Source organism: Scyliorhinus canicula, chromosome 11, assembly GCF_902713615.1.
Source record: "Scyliorhinus canicula chromosome 11, sScyCan1.1, whole genome shotgun sequence".
Classification (NCBI taxonomy): domain Eukaryota; kingdom Metazoa; phylum Chordata; class Chondrichthyes; order Carcharhiniformes; family Scyliorhinidae; genus Scyliorhinus; species Scyliorhinus canicula.
This window is the reverse complement of record NC_052156.1, coordinates 100585697-100605688: the sequence shown is the minus strand read 5'-3', so window position 1 is coordinate 100605688 and position 19992 is coordinate 100585697. Positions and strand designations below refer to the sequence as shown.

The 19992-nt window shown below is 49.3% G+C and overlaps 1 protein-coding gene across 2 annotated transcripts in view; it reads left to right on the top strand.

Annotated features, from left to right (window-relative positions):
• Nucleotides 1-19992, top strand: part of cfap54 (cilia and flagella associated protein 54) — a 763542-nt gene that overhangs the window by 482959 nt on the left and 260591 nt on the right. For both annotated transcript variants that reach the window (XM_038810895.1, XM_038810894.1), the window contains 2 exons: nt 2200-2286; nt 2580-2699. In XM_038810895.1, coding sequence (XP_038666823.1) covers nt 2200-2286; nt 2580-2699 — 207 coding nt within the window. The remainder of the gene's footprint in view (nt 1-2199; nt 2287-2579; nt 2700-19992) is intronic.

Sequence of the window (19992 nt, the reverse complement as noted above, 5' to 3'; positions counted from 1 at the left end):
GCTGAAGCCAATAGGCTGAACGTATTGAGGTTCAGGACGGAGGCTCAGTGGTTAGCACTGCTGCCTCACAGCGCCAGGGACCCAGACTCAATTCTGGCCTCGGGTGACTGTGTAGAGTTTTCACGTTCTCCCTGTAGACACTGAGCATGAATCTTTTTTGGGAGTGGAAGCACTCGAGCTAGTGAAAGGAGTCTACACTGCAGACTGTAATTTAGCTACGCAACAGGCATCAATGGATGCAACCCTGAAAGAATTGCCTGAACTTTTTCAAGGATTCGGAATGTTACCATTCATCTATCGCAAACAGTTAAAAGAGAATGCACAACCAGTCATACACGCACCAAGACGTGTAGCAGCTCCACTGAAGGAACAACTTAAGAATGAACTGGAGATACCCAAGAGGCGTCGATTCGGGAGCTGCAGCAGGAGATGACTGTGAGGGAGGAGGAGGCCACGGTCCTCGTGGGAAAGGTAGAGGTGCACGAGGCACTCCACCTGAAATGGCAGAGCCGTTTTGAGGAGCTGGATACCCGAATGAGGCGGAAGAACCTGAGGATCTTGGGCCTGGCAGAAGGCCTGGAGGGATCAGACCTCCCGGGATACGTAGCAGAAATGCTGAGCTCCCTGATGGGGGCAGGGGCCGTCCCTTCGCCCCTGGAGCTGGAAGAGGCCTACAGGGTCATGGCTAGGAAGCCAAGAGCAAATGAGCCCCCGAGGGCGGTGCTGGTGCGGTTCCAGCGACTCAGCGATCGTGAGAGAGTGCTGGAGTGGGCCAAGAGGGAAAGGAGCAGCAAGTGGGAGAATTCGACGGTGAGGGTCTACCAGGACTGGAGTGCGGAGGTGGCTAAGCGGCGGGCCCGGTACAACCGGACGAAGGCGGTGCTACATGCAAAACGGATCAGGTTCGGAATGCTGCAGCCAGCGCGCTTGTGGGTCACCTACAGGAACTAACACCACTATTTTGAGTCCCCAGAGGAGGCGTGGGCCTTTGTACAGGAAGAGAAACTGGACTCGAATTAGACCCAGGGGATACTTGGCGGCCGTAGCCGCTCGGGTACTTTCAGCTGAACAAGCGGTTTTTTTTCCGGCTGGGTCGGAACTGTGCAACTCTTATTGGAACGGTTTCCTTTTTTTTTCTTCTTTCTTTGTTTGGATCTTGAACTCTTGCTTTGGGTTTTTCTTCTGATGTTTTTTCCCCCCTTTGCCAACTTCCCTTAGTTATTGTTATTGTGGTTATTCATGGTTATTTATGGTTATTTATGCTGTTTGGTAGAGGGCGACTGTTAAGTACATTGTTATTTGTTATCTATCTGTTATTTATAATGTTAAGTTGGGGAGGCGGGACGGGGGGGAGAGCAGATCGGGGATATGGGCTCCTAGGGGGGGTTCTTCACAGGCATGGACGGGGACGGGGGTGGAACTGAAGATGGCGGGGTGGGGTGTGGCAGGGCGAAAGCGCGGGCTTTCCTCTGTTTTCCCGCGCGCGGGAAAACAGAGGAGGGGGGAGGGGAGGAGTGCGGGGCGTGGCTAGCAATGGCGACCTTTCCCGCGTTGGAGCGGGGCCAGGGAGGAGTGGCAAGGGGGGGGAGGCCCCCCCCCCCCCCGAGCCGGGGGGAGTCGGAGTGTGGCAGGAGCAGCCGGGTCAGCGTGAACCAGCTGACTTACGGGAGTACGATGGAGGGTACATCGCGGCTAGGAGGGGTCCTAGCCTGGGGGGGGGGGGGGGGGGGGGGGAGGAGGGTTAGGGAGGGACACCGGGTTGCTGCTGGAAAGACCAGAAACGGGAAGTGGAGGACTGGAGAGGTGGGGGGAGGGGGCCATCGCCATGGGGAGCGGGTCAGAAGGGGAGGGTCGACCCGGGGCGAGCAGGGAACAGGACATGGCTAATCGGCAGGGGAAGGGGGCGGGCAGGCCCCACACCAGCTCCAAACGACTGATTCCCTCTTTTTCAAATACCTCTGGCCCTGGGTATATCAGTGCTGAAACTGAAATCAAATGTAAGTGTAATTGACAAAACAAAGGGAGAATTCCATAGTTGTCACAAATCAGGAATGCTGGCCTCAGTCGAGAGAGGACATAATGGGTTGAATTGTTCAGCGAACAAGGTTTTATGGCCAGATGCATTGCGCAATACAGAGCTTACCACTGATTCAATTTAAGAAGCTTGTTTTAATAATATATCTCTTCTTCACATGGTAGGCTCTACCTTTGTTGACTCTTTACCAGTACTTTGTCAGTGCAATCTGCCGTGATGTACACAGAAGTGTTCAAGCAAGGATACTAAAGGTAACAGAATTATTGAGGTATGTTGTTTTTGAGGTGATTTCCTTTTGAAAAGTATGTTTTAATTTTTGATCAATGGGGCTTTTTGAGAGATTTAAAAATTCAAACCTGACGAGGCTTCTTGGAGGGAAGTGTATTTTTATCAGTGATGATAGAGCATTCATTTTAATGTGTTACCATCTCCATTCATTTTCTATTTCCTAAACATTGTAAATTGGAAAGTGCTCAGATTTAGCTATTCAGCCATTTACTGATAGATTACAATGGTTTATTTTTGTTTTGACAAATTTAAACAGGGCAGGGTTTTGACAGACTTGAGCCTCTTTACAGAAGCATTTGATGAACAATGTACCTTGCTTAATGGCGGAAAGCTCCCACATGCACTTTTAGACTGTTTCAGATTTCCAGATTCCAAGGTATGTAACAGTATTTTCATTCTGAGAGCTGATGGTCAACATATCTTGCAATATGTGTTTTGATAATATGTTCTAATAACTAATCATAGACTGATGACTAGTATGTTGCTACTTCCCCTATTATCACTGTGTAACTCAGCATGATATACTTCTAAACAAAATATAAAGATGAATTGATGAGGAATTGGGGCCTCACGGTAGCATGGTGGTTAGCATCAATGCTTCACAGCTCCAGGGTCCCAGGTTCGATTCCCGGCTGGATCACTGTCTGTGTGGAGTCTGCACGTCCTCCCCGTGTGTGCGTGGGTTTCCTCCGGGTGCTCCGGTTTCCTCCCACAGTCCAAAGATGTGCGGGTTAGGTGGATTGGCCATGCTAAATTGCCCGTAGTGTAAGGTTAATGGGGGGATTGGTGGGTTACGGGTATACGGGTTACGTGGGTTTAAGTAGGGTGATCATTGCACGGCACATCGAGGGCCGAAGGGCCTGTTCTGTGCTGTACTGTTCTATGTTCTATGAATGCTGAACATTTTTGTCAATTTGCTGGAAAATATATGCTGCTCACCAATTCCTGTTTATCCTTAATGGGTAATGTGTTGCAATTCAATCAAGGTGGGGGTTGACTTTAATAAGGAGACGGGGAGTCCACACCGAATAAAAAGAAACAAAGTTTTATTTACACAAACAATATATACATCACCCAGGAGATCCCGACCAGGTTCCTCTCTGATCGGTGCCTTACTGACCGACCTTTTATACATGGGTTATTTGAGATACCCCACCCCTAGCGGGGGAGCTCATACTCTGCAGGGAGCAGGGGAAAGACAAGCATTCCCACCCCGTAGTTTCCGTGCGGGATATTACATTGACCTCTTTGTTAACTATTTGGAATGTGTGTAATGGAGTTAGTTGGAGAGAAATAGTTGAAGTTTTGGGACAGTCTGAGATCCCGGCATCTTCGAATCCTGGATCTGCAGACTCTACCACATGTTTGGCAGGTGATGTTTGATTAGGTGAGTGGGTGGGACACTCTGGATTCTGCGCTCTCCTTCTGCTGTTTACGATTGGCCTCCGTGTGCTCCACCTGACAACATTCGAGATGATTGGTGCCTTCATGGATGCTTTGTCTCCAGTTTGTGCATTCTAAGGCCAAGTGATTCCCATGAGTCGATAGGAATGTTGTATTAATTTAGGCAGGCTTTCAGAATGTCCTTGTAGCATTTCCTTTGCCCTCCTCGTGATCACTTGTCATTGTGAAGCTCTGAGTAGAGCACTTGTGCTCACCATATTTAAAAGAGGATGTAAATGCATTGGAAGCAGTTCAGAGAAGGTTTACCAGACTAATAGTTGGAATATATTTGTAAAGCCTTCCCAGCTTGTCAATTCTCTGAAGAAGCTCTTCCCATTGTGTCCTTGCTTTGGTAATTCTGGCAAGTTGTTGACAGGTCAGGAAACCAACTCCATGCTTGGGAAATGCTGGATTCAGAGTTGAAGTAGCTATCAATTGATTTCAAAATAATCTCACTCAATTCACAACTACTTACCTCACAGATCTAACGAGGCTGCCTGCTCTCCTTTAGTCCCAACCTAGGAAAAACTGGCAGAGGTTGGATTCACATCAGGACCGAAACCCAATAGCATTTTCTAGGATGTTCCAACCCAGCTCACCCCAAACCTGCCTGGGAAAATTATCCCCCTCAGATTCCACAATTTGGGGAAAAGTTAGTAAATGTTTAGAAATTGAATAGGTCAATCATGTCAGCTAGATTTTGATTGTTTTCCAAGAGTGTTATTTGTAATGTTTAAATGCATAGGTGAACTTATCCATTTTTCAGACTGAAAGATAGCTAGTTCAACAACGTTGCTGCTGAAAGAGTCTTAGCAACCAAAAATCTGAAAGGAAGAGGAGGAAGGAAAAGATTCTAAAGAGTCACTGGGGGGCTCTGCCTCTCTCGAAGGAGCCAAACTCTGTGAAATTAGTTTTGCTCTTGTCTGTTTCCATGAAACAAACCATTGGTAAGGGTCATGGTTACAATGTTAAGATCAGGTTTAGGCACAGACTTTTGAAAGTATATTGAGGCCATGGAATAAGGCCATATTCTCTGTGCTGCTAGAAACTTAAGTTTTAGTTGATGAGGACAGACAAGACAAATTGGGGAGGGGTTTCAGTTGAACAGAATGGTTAAGAAGAGATCTAATAGATGTGCTCAAATGATAAAGGATGATTAAAAGCTCCAGGACTTTTCATGGGATTTTTCTGATTCGCCTGCTGTAACTTTGATATATTTTTAGTGCATTTTTCACTACATCCACAGTTAGCAGTGAACACCACTCATGTTGCTACTGCATATAAATGGCTAGCTTCACATGTTGCTCAAATGTTTGTGATGTGATACCTCATCCTTCCATGGTAATCTGAGGTAAGCAAAACTATGCAGTTAACAGCCAGTCATCAGTTAACTGGTGCATTCTCCATGGTAACACCTCTATGAATCAGAGTTCCCTTGTCAACAAATCAGCACTCTCTTCTCTTCAAGTATAAATTACTGTTCCCTTTATATTCACTGTCGCTAGTCAAAATTCTGGAATTCCTTCCCTAACAGTACTGTGGGTGTATCTATACCTCATGGACTGCAACGGTTCAAGATGATAGCTCACCACCATCTTCTCAATGGCAGCCATAAATGGGCAGTAAATGCTACTCTAACCAGCCTGTAAGTGAATTTAAAGAAAAAAATTGGTATTCTTATAAATTGTCATGATGAGTACAAGATGAAAAGCTTCATCAGCATGTGTCCTTTTTTAGCAATATTCAACTGCCCAAATGTTTATTCATAAGGTTCTACTCTGCTGAAATGGTGATAATTTCATGCCACAGCTTGAGCATTTCAGTCTGAATTTCCTGTTTTTACCCCGAAGAAGATTCTCCATTGCAACTACTCTAGCAATCAGAATCCACTTGCCAACCATTCTTCTTATATTATTCCCATTTATGATTGGTATTCTTGTGAATTGTCCTGAACAGTGCAAGGTGAAAAGCTTTGACAGCAAGTGTTTCTTTTCAGCAATACTCAAATTCTGTACCACTAAACAACTATTTGGGCATTTGTTTGGGAAGTGAGGCCGTGGCCCTCTGCATTCTTGTTTGCTCCAATCCTCAAAACAACAAGCCAAGTCTCTCTGCCATTTGCCTCTGAGATTTGCTTGTGTAATGTCTGGAGCCAAGTAGTCTAGGTATAACCCAAACTGAGCATTGGTGAGCAGGTTATTGGTGCTGCAGGATTCATGGGTCAGAGTTGGTGGACAGAATTTAAAAAAATTATTAATATCCCATTGTGTTGTTTATGGTTGAGTCCTTCTGGGTAAAAACATGATCTTGTGATTGGTGAGGTGAGCTGCAATATTGGAATCTCAGCTGGATGAGATGTCATGACAAGAAGAGTAAGAAGTCTTACAACACCAGGTTAAAGTCCAACAGGTTTGTTTCAAACACGAGCTTTCGGAGCACGGCTCCTTCTTCACCTGAAGAAGGAGCCGTGCTCCGAAAGCTCGTGTTTGAAACAAACCTGTTGGACTTTAACCTGGTGTTGTAAGACTTCTTACTGTGCTCACCCCAGTCCAACGCCGGCATCTCCACATCATGGCAAGAAGAAGTGTTCGAGTAGCTTAAGGAGAGGATGATGAAGCCTTTCTCAGAGACATCACCTCTGCTTGTTTCTGATTGCGGAGTGCACTGAACTTGATTTTCTGCCTATTGAAATGGTGCACACCATTGCTCCCCTACATTACCAACTACATGTCCATTCCCACAATTGTTTATTCACTTGCCTTGGACACTAAACCACCTCTGTGTTCCACCATCTCTTTGAATGGATTTCTCACTTTTTTCGACTTTCCTTTCAGTAGGATCTTTATCCTCTCATTTAACTTTCTCATTGCCTTCCTGCCACTGAAGCAGGAATCACTTCTGTAATTTCCTGTTTTTTCTCCTGATTTTCTTCTCTCAACAGTGTCAAACTGTCTTTGCTAATTTTTTTCCTCTTTCCTTTTGGAGCAAAGTTTGGGGGCTGGATTCGCCGCACCCCGACGGCGAAATCGTGGCTGGCGCCGGGGCGGTGAATCCATTTCCCCGCATGGAATCGGGACCGGTACCGGTTCCCCGATTCTACGGGCCCCGAAAAGCGGCGTATTCTCTGGGCCCCTCGCATATCGCCTACCTGGGGCCATTGCTGGAGGCCTGCCTCACCATTCTCTGCACCCGACCGGCCGAAGTCCCGAGGGCATGGATCTAACATGTTCCTGCCGGTCGGGATACTGGCATGGCGGGCCGATCGGTGGAGAGGGGGGCCTTAAACGTGGCCAGTCAATTTTTGGGTGGGCGGTCAGGCCGGGTGCGTGGCCGATTGGTGGCACTATGTTCAGGGTCCAGCTCTGCAGTGTGAGTCTGCTATGGAGCACGGCGCAGCCGCTGGAGGCCGTCGTGCGCATGCGCGGCCTCCGACCCGGACATGCGGGGACCCGTATCTGCAACACAGGCTGCTAGTTTTACGCTGGTTCACTGCAAGCCCTCTGCAGGGCTAGGAATATGGGGCCCTTTCACCACCAGTTTTTCTGGCGTGAAAGTCCACAGTTTTTACGACGGCGTGGGGACATAGTCCCAAAAACAGAGAATCCAGCTTCCTATCGATATTTGCTTTTAAATCACACAGCTAGTGCTATGAATGGATGTCTCTCTCTCTCTCTCTATCTCCTTCCCTTGATAGCCTTTCGGTTTTCAAGACACAACCTGTGATCAGAAATTGGAACAGCGAAAGGAATTGAAGCATTCACTATTTGCTAACCTGGACCAGAAGCAAAGACCAAGTTCTCTGGATGGTCTACTCTGAGCAATGAAGTAGGTTGGAACATTGGAAAATACCACACTGCATTCAGGCTGGAATTCGGGATATTATAGCACAAGTCACAGAGCTATCATTGCCATTCCCTGGGCTCATTAATAACCAATCATGGATCAGTAAACTCTCCTGAATGTGATACCCAGTCAACTAATCAGCAGCCTCAAAACTGTTGTTCCTTCAATTTGTTTAGCAATATATATTCTAGTGTATTGTGCATTTCCTAAGTACATGTGACCTCAAGCGCATATCTATTAACTGCTCAATATGTGCTTAACACCACAGGAATAATGTATTTCTCGCCTATATCCTTACATGTCTGTGAGCTGATATGGAATTGCAGCATGCTCTTGCATTACTTTATCAGTGATAGGTGTAATTTGCAATGTAGTTATGAAGTGGGCTTGACATTTGAAGAAATTTGTCGGGGACTATTTATACTGGAACATAGATGAAACAGGACTGCTCCCCTGCTTCTACAATATTGTCACTGATAGAGGGCAAATCTGAGGCTGCATATTAATCTGTCAATATGAATCCTTAAGGTTCTGAAATCCCTTTCTGATAAATGTTGGTGATTATTCTGTGACAACCTAACATTTGATTCTTGCACACTTCACAAGAATAGATAAGAAAAGATAACCCTTCACTGAGATTCAAAATGGAAGACAAGTGTTAGCTAACAGATGGCCTTTCCCCAGAAATCAATTCAGGATACTTTGATAAAGATGCTAATGTATTCCTGCCAGAGGTCCTGTCAACTGTTAAAATAAAAACACTATTCATCTTAAACTCAAGGGTAGCAGACCTATTGGAGCATCTACTCCAAATTCCCTTTCAAGTCCTACACCATTGGTTAGAACATTGGAGAATACCACACTCATTGAGGCCGACATTCGGGATATTAGTCACAGAGCTACCATTGCCATTCCCTGGGCTCATTAATAACCAATCATGGATCAGTAAATTCACCTGAATGTGATACCCAGTCAACCAATCAACATCCTCAAAACTGTTGTTCCTTCACGTGCATTGCAACTCTTCCATTTCCAATTAAGGCAGCACGGTAGCACAAGTGGATAGCACTGTGGCTTCAAAGCGCCAGGGTCCCAGGTTCAATTTCCCGCTGGGTCACTGTCTGTGCGGAGTCTGCAGGTTCTTCCCGTATCTGCATGGGTTTCCTCCGGGTGCTCCGGTTTCCTCCCACAGTCCAAAGACGTGCTGGTTAGGTGGATAGGCCATGATAAATTGCCCTTAGTGACCAAAAAAGGTTAGGAGGGGTTATTGGGTTACGGGGATGGGGTGGAAGTGAGGGCTTAAGTGGGTCGGTGCAGACTCAATGGGCCAAATGGCCTCCTTCTGCACTGTATGTTCTATGTTCAATGGGTGGAAATCCTGAAAACCCCTCACTGACCATGGGAGTATCTTCGCCACACAAGCTGTAGTGGTTCATGAAGGTGGTCCACCATTACCTTCGCAATGGCAACCAGCTGCAAACGTTATCTGAAAAATGAAAAATGCTCATCAACCCAACCAAGCCAATGCTCCAATGTTACCTCTTTCAAGATATGAAGGCTGTTAATTATATGTTGTGTAATGATTTCAACAGAAATGATTCAACAGTGAAGAAATTCTATAGAACAAATATTGCAGTTCTGACTGCTAACATGGAGCTGAGAAATATTATCTTAGACTCTGTAAACTTACAGGTGCTATCTCACTCTGAAAGACCAAGACTCATTTGCTGATTCATGTTGAAGAATAGTTTATGTTCCCAACACAATCACAGTAACCACTTTCTGAAATGTAAACATGAAGACTCTTTTCAATTCACTCCTGATATTTTGTGCTGCACAGTGTTTTGCTACAATTATCGTTTTACTTGTAAAAAGTTTGCAGCAGTAATTTAATGAGTAGATAAATATCTCAATATTGGATTTACATATATCAGCTTGGGAACTCACCCATAGAACTAATCACAGAATCTTTACAGTGTCGAAGAAGGCCATTCATCCCATCAGGCTTGCACTGACTCTTAACCCCGTAACCATGTAATTCTCTCTTTTCAGACAACAATCCAATTCCCTCTTGAATACCTCGACCAAATCAGCCTCCCCCCTGCCCCCTCAGGAAGTTTGTCCCAGACTTAAACCTTAAAACAAATTTCCTTATGTCCCTTTACCAATTTTTAAAATCTGTGTCCTCTATCTCTGTATATCACTTAGAACATAGAACATAGAACAGTACAGCACAGAACAGGCCCTTCGGCCCTCGATGTTGTGCCGAGCAATGATCACCCTACTCAAACCCACGTATCCACCCTATACCCGTAACCCAACAACCCCCCACCCCTTAACCTTACTTTTAGGACACTACGGGCAATTTATCATGGCCAATCCACCTAACCCGCACATCTTTGGACTGTGGGAGGAAACCGGAGCACCCGGAGGAAACCCACACACACACGGGGAGGACGTGCAGACTCCACACAGACAGTGACCCAGCCGGGAACCGAACCTGGGACCCTGGAGCTGTGAAGCATTTATGCTAACCACCATGCTACCGTGCTGCCCAAGTACTTGTGAGGGAACATTTTCTCACTCTTTACCCTATCCATAATGGTCAGGATTTTGAATACCTCTATCAAACCTTCTCTTAGCCTTCTTTTCTCCATGGAAAACAGTCCCAAACTCTCCAATCTATCCTAATGGCAACAGTTCATCCCTGGAATCATTCTTGTGAATCTCTTCTGTATGCTCTCCAATGCATTCATATCCTTCCTTAAGTACGGTGCCCAGCACTGGACTCATAACTCCAGATGAAGCCGAACTAGTACCTTGTACAAGATCAACGTGACCTCCTTACCTTGTACTCAATTCCCCTATCAATCAAGTCTATATTAACTGCTCTCTTAACATACTGTGATGAACGGTATTTACCTTTAATACCTTGCCCCTTTAAGAGGCTTGGAACCCTGGGGGACTCCGCCTCTGGCTACGCCCCCAGGAAACAGTATATAGGATAAGGCTCCATGTGGTGAGCACACTTCTCTCGAATGCTGTCCTGTTCTCTGTATATTAAAGCCTTTGATTACCGACCTCGCTCTCGCGTCGTAATTGAGGGTGCCTCAATTTAATATACAGACACATCAAGGTGGACAGCGCTCTAAAACCGGAGAAGCTCAACCTGGACGCCAGGTCGCCGGAAGCCCCGGAAATTTTAAAATATTGGCTCCGGTGTTTCGAGGACTATCTGGACTCCTCAACGACTGATGTCGACAGCACTCGCAAGCTGCGCTTACTACATGGCCGGGTGGGCCACCGACTCTCCGCCGTGATCGAAACCGCTACGACCTATAAGACGGCGGTCGAAATACTGAAGAAACCCTTCATAAAACCTACTAACGAGGTACACGGCAGACATTTGCTCTCAACCTGCAGCCAGCGTTACGTGGAAACGCTGGACGAGTTCGTGGAAAGACTCAATGCGCTCGCGAGGAACTGCGACCACAAAGCAGTGATGGCAGAAGAACACAGGAACTTACATATTCGCGACGCCCTTGTGTCCGGTATCAGGTCCTTGTACATCCGGCAGCGGCTCCTAGAAGACGGGGCAAAGGATCTCCAGGGCACAGTAACGCTCGCCTCTTCTCTCGAAACAGCCCACCATAACCTCCGTATGTACTCCCCAGACCTTGCGAACCCCTCTCGATCCCCTCCAGACTCGGCCACGCTACTGGCCTGTGCCACGCGACAATCCACTCACTCTGGGGGTTCCCCATGCTATTTCTGTGGGCAAGGCCAGCACCCACATCAGCGTTGCCCGGCCCGATCCGCGATCTGTAACGACTGCAGGAAGAAAGGGCACTTCGCGAAAGTCTGCCTGGCTGGGCCCAAAGGCCACAAACAAAACCCTCACCAGGCCCAGAAATCAAGCTCCCGTTCTCACAGATCCCACAACGCGGCCGCGCTGCGGCCGGGCACGCCCACTTTCGATGCGTCATCGACCTCGTGCGAGTCATGGGAGCGGCCATCTTGGCGGCGGCCATCTTCGAAACCCGACACGTTCGACCGGCGGCGGCGGCCATCTTGTGATTCCAGGTGGCCATTTTGTGAGTTCGACTCTGACGGCCCGCAACTAGGAGTGAGCACACTCGATCAATCGTGGCCGAAACGCCTGCGAAACGCAATGATGCGGGTGCGCATCAACGGCCACGACACTCCCTGCCTATTCGACTCCGGGAGCATGGAGAGCTTTATCCATCCAGACACGGGAAGGCGCTGCTCCCTGCGCACCCACCCCGCCTCCCAAACTATAGCCCTCGCCTCAGGGTCCCATTTGGTTCAAATCACGGGGTATTGTGTCGCTGACCTCGCAATTCAAGGCGCTAAATACTCCCGTTTTAAACTTTACATCTTTCTTCAACTCTGCACTCCTCTGCTGCTCGGTCTGGACTTTCAGTGCAGCCACCGGAGCCTGACACTGAAGTTCGGCGGACCCCTGCCCCCACTCACGGTATGCAGCCTGACGATACTCAAAGTTGCGCCACCCCGCCTCTTCGCGAACCTCACTCCCGACTGTAAGCCCGTCGCCACCAAGAGTCACCAGTACAGTACCCAAGACATGACTTTTATCAAGTCAGAGGTTCAGCGGCTACTAAAAAAGGGGGTCATAGAGGCCAGCAACAGCCCTTGGAGGGCTCAAGTATTGGTAGTCCGCTCTGGGGAAAAGCAACGAATGGTAGTGGATTATAGCCAGACCATAAACCGCTTTACACAACTCGATGCTTACCCACTTCCCCGCATAGCTGAAATGGTCACTCACATCGCCTAGTATCGGGTATTCTCCACGGTTGACCTAAAATCGGCCTATCATCAACTCCCTATCCGCTCAGAGGACCGCCCCTACACGGCTTTCGAAGCAGCAGGTCGGCTGTTTCACTTCCTCAGGGTCCCCTTTGGTGTTACAAACGGAGTCTCCGTTTTCCAGAGGGCGATGGATCAAATGGTGGACCAGTACGGCTTACGGGCTACCTTCCCGTACTTGGACAACGTCACCATCTGCGGCCATGACCAGCAGGACCATGACGCAAACCTGAGGAGGTTCCTCCAGACTGCCCGGGCCCTCAACCTCACGTACAACAAAGAGAAATGCGTGTTGCACACAACCTGGCTAGCCATCCTCGGCTACGTCGTGGAAAACGGGGTCCTAGGCCCGGACCCCGACCGCATGCGTCCCCTTAAGGAACTCCCCCTTCCCCATAGCCTCAAGGCACTCAAACGGTGCTTGGGGCTTTTCTCCTATTACGCCCAGTGGGTCCCCAGATATGCGGACAAAGACCGGCCACTCATTGAGACCACGGTTTTTCCCCTGACGGATGAGGCCCAGTCGGCTTTCGACCGTATCAAGGCCGGCATCATCAAGGCCGCCATCATCAAAGCCGCCATGCAAGCGGTGGACGAAGCCATTCCCTTCCAAGTAGAAAGCGACACATCAGACGTCGCCCTGGCTGCTACCCTCAACCAGGCGGGCAGACCAGTAGCGTTCTTCTCCCGAACCCTCAACGCCTCGGAAATTCGGCACTCTGCAGTCGAGAAGGAGGCACAAGCCATAGTGGAGACCGTGCGACACTGGAGGCACTACCTAGCCGGTAGGAGGTTCACCCTCGTCACCGACCAACGGTCGGTCGCCTTTATGTTCGATAATGCACAACGGGGCAAAATAAAGAACAACAAAATTCTGAGGTGGAGAATAGAGCTCTCCACCTATATGTACGATATTAAATATCGTCCGGGGAAGCTCAACAAGTCCCCAGATGCCCTGTCTCGCGGCACGTGCGCAACGCGCAATTGGACCGCCTGAGATCCATCCACGATGACCTCTGCCACCCGGGGGTCACCCGGCTTGCCCATTTCATCAAGTCCCGCAACCTACTCTACTCCACAGGGGAGGTCAAGGCCATGACTAAGGCATGCCAGATCTGTGCGGAATGCAAACCGCAATTCTATCGACCAGACAAAGCCCGCCTGATAAAGGCCTCTGGGCCCTTCGAGCGACTAAGCGTGGACTTCAAAGGACCCCTCCCGTCCACCAACCGAAACATCTATTTCCTCACTGTCATCGACGAATTCTCCCGCTTCCCTTTTGCTGTCCCCTGCCCCGATACGACCTCGGCCTCCGTGATCAAGGCACTGTGCAGCATCTTCACACTGTTTGGTTTCCCCGCTTATATCCACAGCGACCAGGGTACATCGTTCATGAGCGATGAGCTGCGTCGGTACCTGCTCAGCAAGGACATCGCCTCGAGCAGGACGACGAGCTATAACCCGCGGGGAAACGGGCAAGTGGAGAGGGAGAACGCGACAGTTTGGAAGGCTGTCCTCCTAGCCCTATGGTCAAGGAGTCTCCCCATCGCCCGCTGGCAGGAGGTCCTACCCAATGCCCTGCACTCCATTAGGTCGCTCCTCTGTACGGCCACGAACGAGACCCCTCACAATCGTTTGTTTGTCTTCCCCAGGAAGTCCACCTCTGGGGTCTCGCTTCCACTCTGGCTGATGACTCCAGGTCCAGTCCTACTCCGGAGGCACGTGAGGAGCCATAAAACGGATCCAATAGTCGAGAGGGTCCACCTGCTGCACGCAAACCCTCAATATGGCTACGTCGAGCACCCCGACGGCAGGCAGGATACTGTCTCCCTGCGAGACCTGGCACCCGCTGGCTCTCCCACCGACCCCACCGACTCTCCCACCCACCCCGACGTTTTCCCCACCGACCCCCCCCCCTTCTACCGACGCTCCCCGCCCCACACCGACCGCCGACTCCGACAGCGCCTTCCCCATAGCGCCCCCTGCCCCCCAGCCGGCGCCGGCACCGACCATCCTAATCACCCTGATAACCCCCCCCTCCAAGGTGGGCAAAGGCTCAGTCAACCGTGCTCCCGGATAGACCACCATCGGAACCGACCGCATCCACGGCGCCACCACCAGAGCAGCGAAAGTCAGCACGGACGATCAGACCGCCACAAAGACTGAACTTATAATTTAAAACACTTCACCCCCGACGGACTATGTGTTTTTTTTAAACAGGGGGTGAATGTGATGAACGGTATTTACCTTGCCCCTTTAAGAGGCTTGGAACCCTGGGGGACTCTGCCTCTGGCTACGCCCCCAGGAAACAGTATATAGGATAAGGCTCCATGTGGCGAGCACACTTCTCTCGAATGCTGTCCTGTTCTCTGTATATTAAAACCTTTGATTACCGACCTCGCTCTCGCGTCTTAATTGAGAGTGCCTCACATACTTTGCCACCTTTGATGACTTAATCAAACTACAAGAACAATCAAAAGAGCAATAGATTCAGCCAATTCACCAACCTTCTGAATTCCTCTCTAAGATGCTATATTTAAAAGCTTCGCACAACAATAGTAAATAAACAGATCATTAAGAGGTTAATAAAAATGAATCTGATCATAATTGCAGGATTGTGCCAGGAAGTTTATTGATTTTATGATAGCAGGAAGCTTGGCTAACCCACCACTTTGAATGAGAGGTGATGTCCAAGGGCAGAAATGGTCAACCTTTTTAGGTCATAATTTAGCTGCTGAGAATATGACTCAAGAGCTTTAACTGTGATAGTGATCAGATGACCTGATTCTGGGCCATTGTCAATGCTAGTTTATAAGGGTACCCTGCACTTATTGTCTCCCTGAGTGTCAGCTTGACACAGTTGGACTTTTTCTTCTGTGTCTGAAGTTTGTGGGGAAATCTCATAGCGACATAAGCCTTCAATCTAGTTTTCAATGCGGTATTATTCAGAGATTTTTCAAGTGAGATACTAAACAGTCTGTCTGCTCAGATGAAGTAAAAATCCCATGAGACAAAATAGAGCGCTCCTATAGCTCAGGCAAACAACAGTCAAAATTATCTGGTCATTCATTTTCTACTTATGGGATTTTTCTGTGATTTGGTGCTTCATTTGCTCATATTATAACATTTATCACACATTAACAGCAATTCATGATCTGGAAAGCATTTTGAAATGTCAAAAATTTCTTTATAAATATAATTTTTTGCTATCTATTGGCAATCCCTTGTGTCCAGGATGACATTTTCTTGCAAATAGCCAGATGGAAATGAGATGTTATTGTTGGCTGAGCATTCTCAGCTAGCTTATGACTGCTTAACTGGAAAGTCAGGATACTATTATTATTGATAAATTGTTATTTTGGTCATGATTGAGCATCTGTTTCCCATCTGTTGGTGTTAATAGAGCAGACCAACATGAAAGTGTTAAAATTGTCTTTGAAGTATTTCCTTTGGTCCCTGTGTGATCTGAATAGAGAACCTGTTTGGGCAATCTTGATTCAGACAGTCTGGCAACATTTCTATTATAACCCCAATGGAGGTCCTGGGGTCAGGACTATACGATTTCCTGTGACCTACCCGGAATATGAACTTCCCCTATAAGACAGGCTGGTCTTCCCCTTTAAGGGGGTGGGTTTCCCCTTTACAAGGGGGGCCCCAGTTGCATAACAACCCCGGCCTCGCTGCAGGTCAGGGAAGGAGACCTTTAGGGGAGTCTTGTAAATTGTATCAAAATAAACACAGGAGGAACAGGAATATGACCACCAGCCAGCGTGGGCTGCAACAGGCCGCAGAAACCAGAGAGACAGGTGGCCCCAGGAGGATCTAGCCACCTTCAGACCCACTAGGCGTGACCAGCCCCCATGTGACAGAGCTTACCACATGGAAGACGCAGAAACGACCGACCAGCAGTTACTGCGTGGCTGTGTCAAGAGTTACGCCCATCCGGATCTACTTGCGGATTAATGGCATCCCCAATCTGTATGGAACTCGACACTTGGGGCAGCAGTGTCGGTAGTCAGTTGCCGTACGTTCGACTGCATTTGGTCTGCCCTTCAATTGCTGACCCTGTTGGACACCAACGCGATGCTGGCCACTTATACGGGGGAACTGCCGGCAATAGCAGGCACTTCAATTGTTTCAGTCAAGAATGGTCAACAGTCTGCATACCTTCCTTTGGTGGTGGTCTACGGGAGCAGTCCGAGCTTGTTGGGGCATGACTGGCTATGCCACTTGCGGTTGGATTGGCAGTGGGTGTGCTGCATGCACCCACATGGCACCGAGGGAGTTCTGTCGAGATTTCCATTGATATTACAGGATGGTTTGGGCACCATAAAAAGAGCTGTGGCCCAAATAAGCATGGACCCCATGGCTAGACCACACTACTTCCGTGCCCAACCTGTCCCTTATGACTCTGGACACTGAGTTGGACGGATGGAGAACTTGGGCATCAGCCGCCTGGTACAGTTCTCCAACTAGGTGGTGCCGGTCATCCCAGTCATGTAATCAGATGGAACGGTGCACTTATGTGGTGACTGTAAAATGACGGTCAATCGTGTGTCTCGACTGGACCGTTCCCCGGATCGAGGACCTTTACGCGAAGCTCAGCGTAGGGCGCACATTTGCGAAACTCAACATGAGTCACGCTTACCTCCAGTTGGTCCTGGCTCCCCAGGTCCAGATGCTTTGTAACCATGAACACGCACAGAGGGCTATATGAATACACCCGCCTGCCGTTTGGGGTTTCCACCGCATGTGCGATATTCTAGCGAGTAATGTAGAACATCCTGCGATGCCTGCCCCATATGGCGGTCTATCTCAACGACGTTCCGATCATGGGCTCGTCTGACCAAGAGCACCTACAAAACTTGGCTGAGGTGTTGGAGTGTTTTGAGGATGCTGGCATTGCCTCCGGTGGGAGAAATGCGTATTCAACGCCACCGAAGTAGCATACCTTGTCTACCGCGTAGACTGCCATGGCTTGCACCCAATGGAAGGGAAGGTACAAGCAATTTGGCAGGCTTCTGTACCAGGTGGCCCAATGGAACTCTGTTCGTTCCTGGGAACAGTCAACTACTGTGGCAAATTCCTCCCAAATCTGGCCATCTCTTTAGTCCCTCTCCACTGTCTGTTGAGGAAGGAGCAACACTGGGAGTGGGGCCGAGAGCAGCAAGCGGCTTTCACTGAGGTGAAACAACAACTCTCCTCGTCAAGATTGCTAACCCACTTCAACCCATCCTGGCCAATCTTATTGACCTGCGATGCTTCTCTGTACGGTGTCGGGGCCATGCTGGCCCATGAAATGGACGACGGATCTGAACGTCCCATCGCCATTTCCTCGAGAAGCGGTATACCCAGATTGAGAAGGTTTAGATGTCATATTTGGGGTCAAGAAATTCCATCGCTATGTCTACGGGCATCGATTCACTGTTCTCACAAACCCCTCCTAGGGAACTTCAAGGAGGATCGGACAATTTTTCCCCCATTGCTTCAGCCTTATCCAGCGATGGACATTGCTGCTCGCAGTGTATGACAATGTGTTGGAGAACTGCTCTGGGACCATGATTCCCCACGCCGAGGCGTTAAGTCGTTTGCCTCTGCTGACCAGGCGCCTACATCAGCAACGGCTGGCGAGGCCATTGCCGCCCTCCGTTTCATGGACTCGCGACCGGTTACAGCATCCAGCGTCTGCGGGTGAACCCAGACTGACCCTCAGATATCCCGTCTGTCACATGGTGCAGTGTGGGGCTCAGCACAGAACTGAACCGCAGGATCTAAAGGCCTTCGCCACAAAGATGCAGGAGCTTAGCTTAGAGGACACTGTGCTCCTTTGGGAAACCCACGTGATCGTCCCTGAATGTAGACATGGCCCGCCCTTGACAGACCTCCACAATGGTCACCGTGGTGTCCAAAATGAAAATGTAAGCTCAAAACTACATTTAGTGGCCCGGCATCAAAGCGGACATCGAACAGGTGACCCAGCGCTGTGTCTGGTGTCAGCCTCCTGCAGCCCCGCTCCACCTGTGGGAATGGCCAGGTCATCCGTGATCTCTCCTCCATTTAGACTTTGCGGCCCCTTTCAAGGGGCAATGTTCCTCGTCCTCACCGATGCTCCATCCAACTGCACTAGTTTGCCCGGGAGACGCAATACATGTCCGGGACTTCGGCGGAGGAGCAGCTTGGATCCTGAGTGTCATGTTGGCCGGTTTCTTACTGAATATGGGCTCAGGGCCGCGAGTCTAATCGCCACGTTGACCATCTCCGAAGTCATGTGCCGGATACTCCCGCCAGACCGGCCGTTGATTCAGATGCCTCGTCTTCAACACTGCCCCAGCCGCCCCTGTTTGCACTAACGTCGCTGGTTGCCGAGGTTTCAGCGGTGATTTTTTAAAAAAAATAATTTTTCTTGAAATTTTTTACAGAAAATATAACAACAAACAATGACAAGCAACAATAAAACACCATAATAACTGTAACACCCCCAAGACCATAGCAACGCATGTATCTCACCCCCCCCCCCCCCACCCCCCAAACCCAGTAAATAACAAGAGAACTTAAAAATAACTTAAAATTAAATAAACAGAGTCATCCCCGCCCTTTTCCCCCCCCTCCCCCCCCTTTTTCCCCCCCTCCCCCCCGGGTTGCTGCTGCTGCTAACCCAGTACCCTATCGCTGAGTCAGAAAGTCGAGGAAAGGTTGCCACCGCCTAAAGAACCCTTGTACCGATCCTCTCAGGGCAAATTTGACCTTCTCCAGCTTAATAAATCCCGCCATGTCATTGATCCAGGTCTCCACGCTTGGGGGTCTCGCATCCTTCCACTGTATCAAGATCCTCCGCCAGGCTACTATGGACACAAAGGCCAGCACACCGGCCTCTTTCGCCTCCTGCACTCCCGGCTCCACCTCAACCCCAAAAATCGCGAGTCCCCAGCCTGGCTTGACCCTGGATCCTACCACCCTCGACACCGTCCTCGCCACCCCCTTCCAGAACTCCACCAGTGCCGGGCATGCCCGGAACATATGGGCATGGTTCGCTGGACTCCCCGAACACCTGACACACCTGTCTTAGCCCCCAAAGAACCTACTCACCCTAGACCCGGACATATGGGCCCGGTGCAGCACCTTGAATTGGATGAGGCTAAGATGCGCACATGAGGAGGAAGAGTTAACCCTCTCCAGGGCATCAGCCAATGTCCCATCTTCGATCTGTTCCCCCAGTTCCCCCTCCCACTTAGCCTTTAGCTCCTCTACTGACGCCTCCTCCACCTCCTGCATTACCTTGTAGATATCAGATATCTTCCCATCCCCGACCCAGACCCCCGAAAGCACCCTGCCACTCACCCCCCTCGCGGGAAGCAAAGGGAATCCCTCCACCTGCCGCCTAGCAAACGCCTACCTGAAGGTACCTGAACATGTTCCCCGAGGGGAGCCTAACTTTCTCCTCCAACTACCCCAGGCTCGCAAATCTCCCATCAATGAACAGGTCCCTCAGCTGTCTGATGCCCACTCTGTGCCAACCCTGGAACCCCCCCCATCAA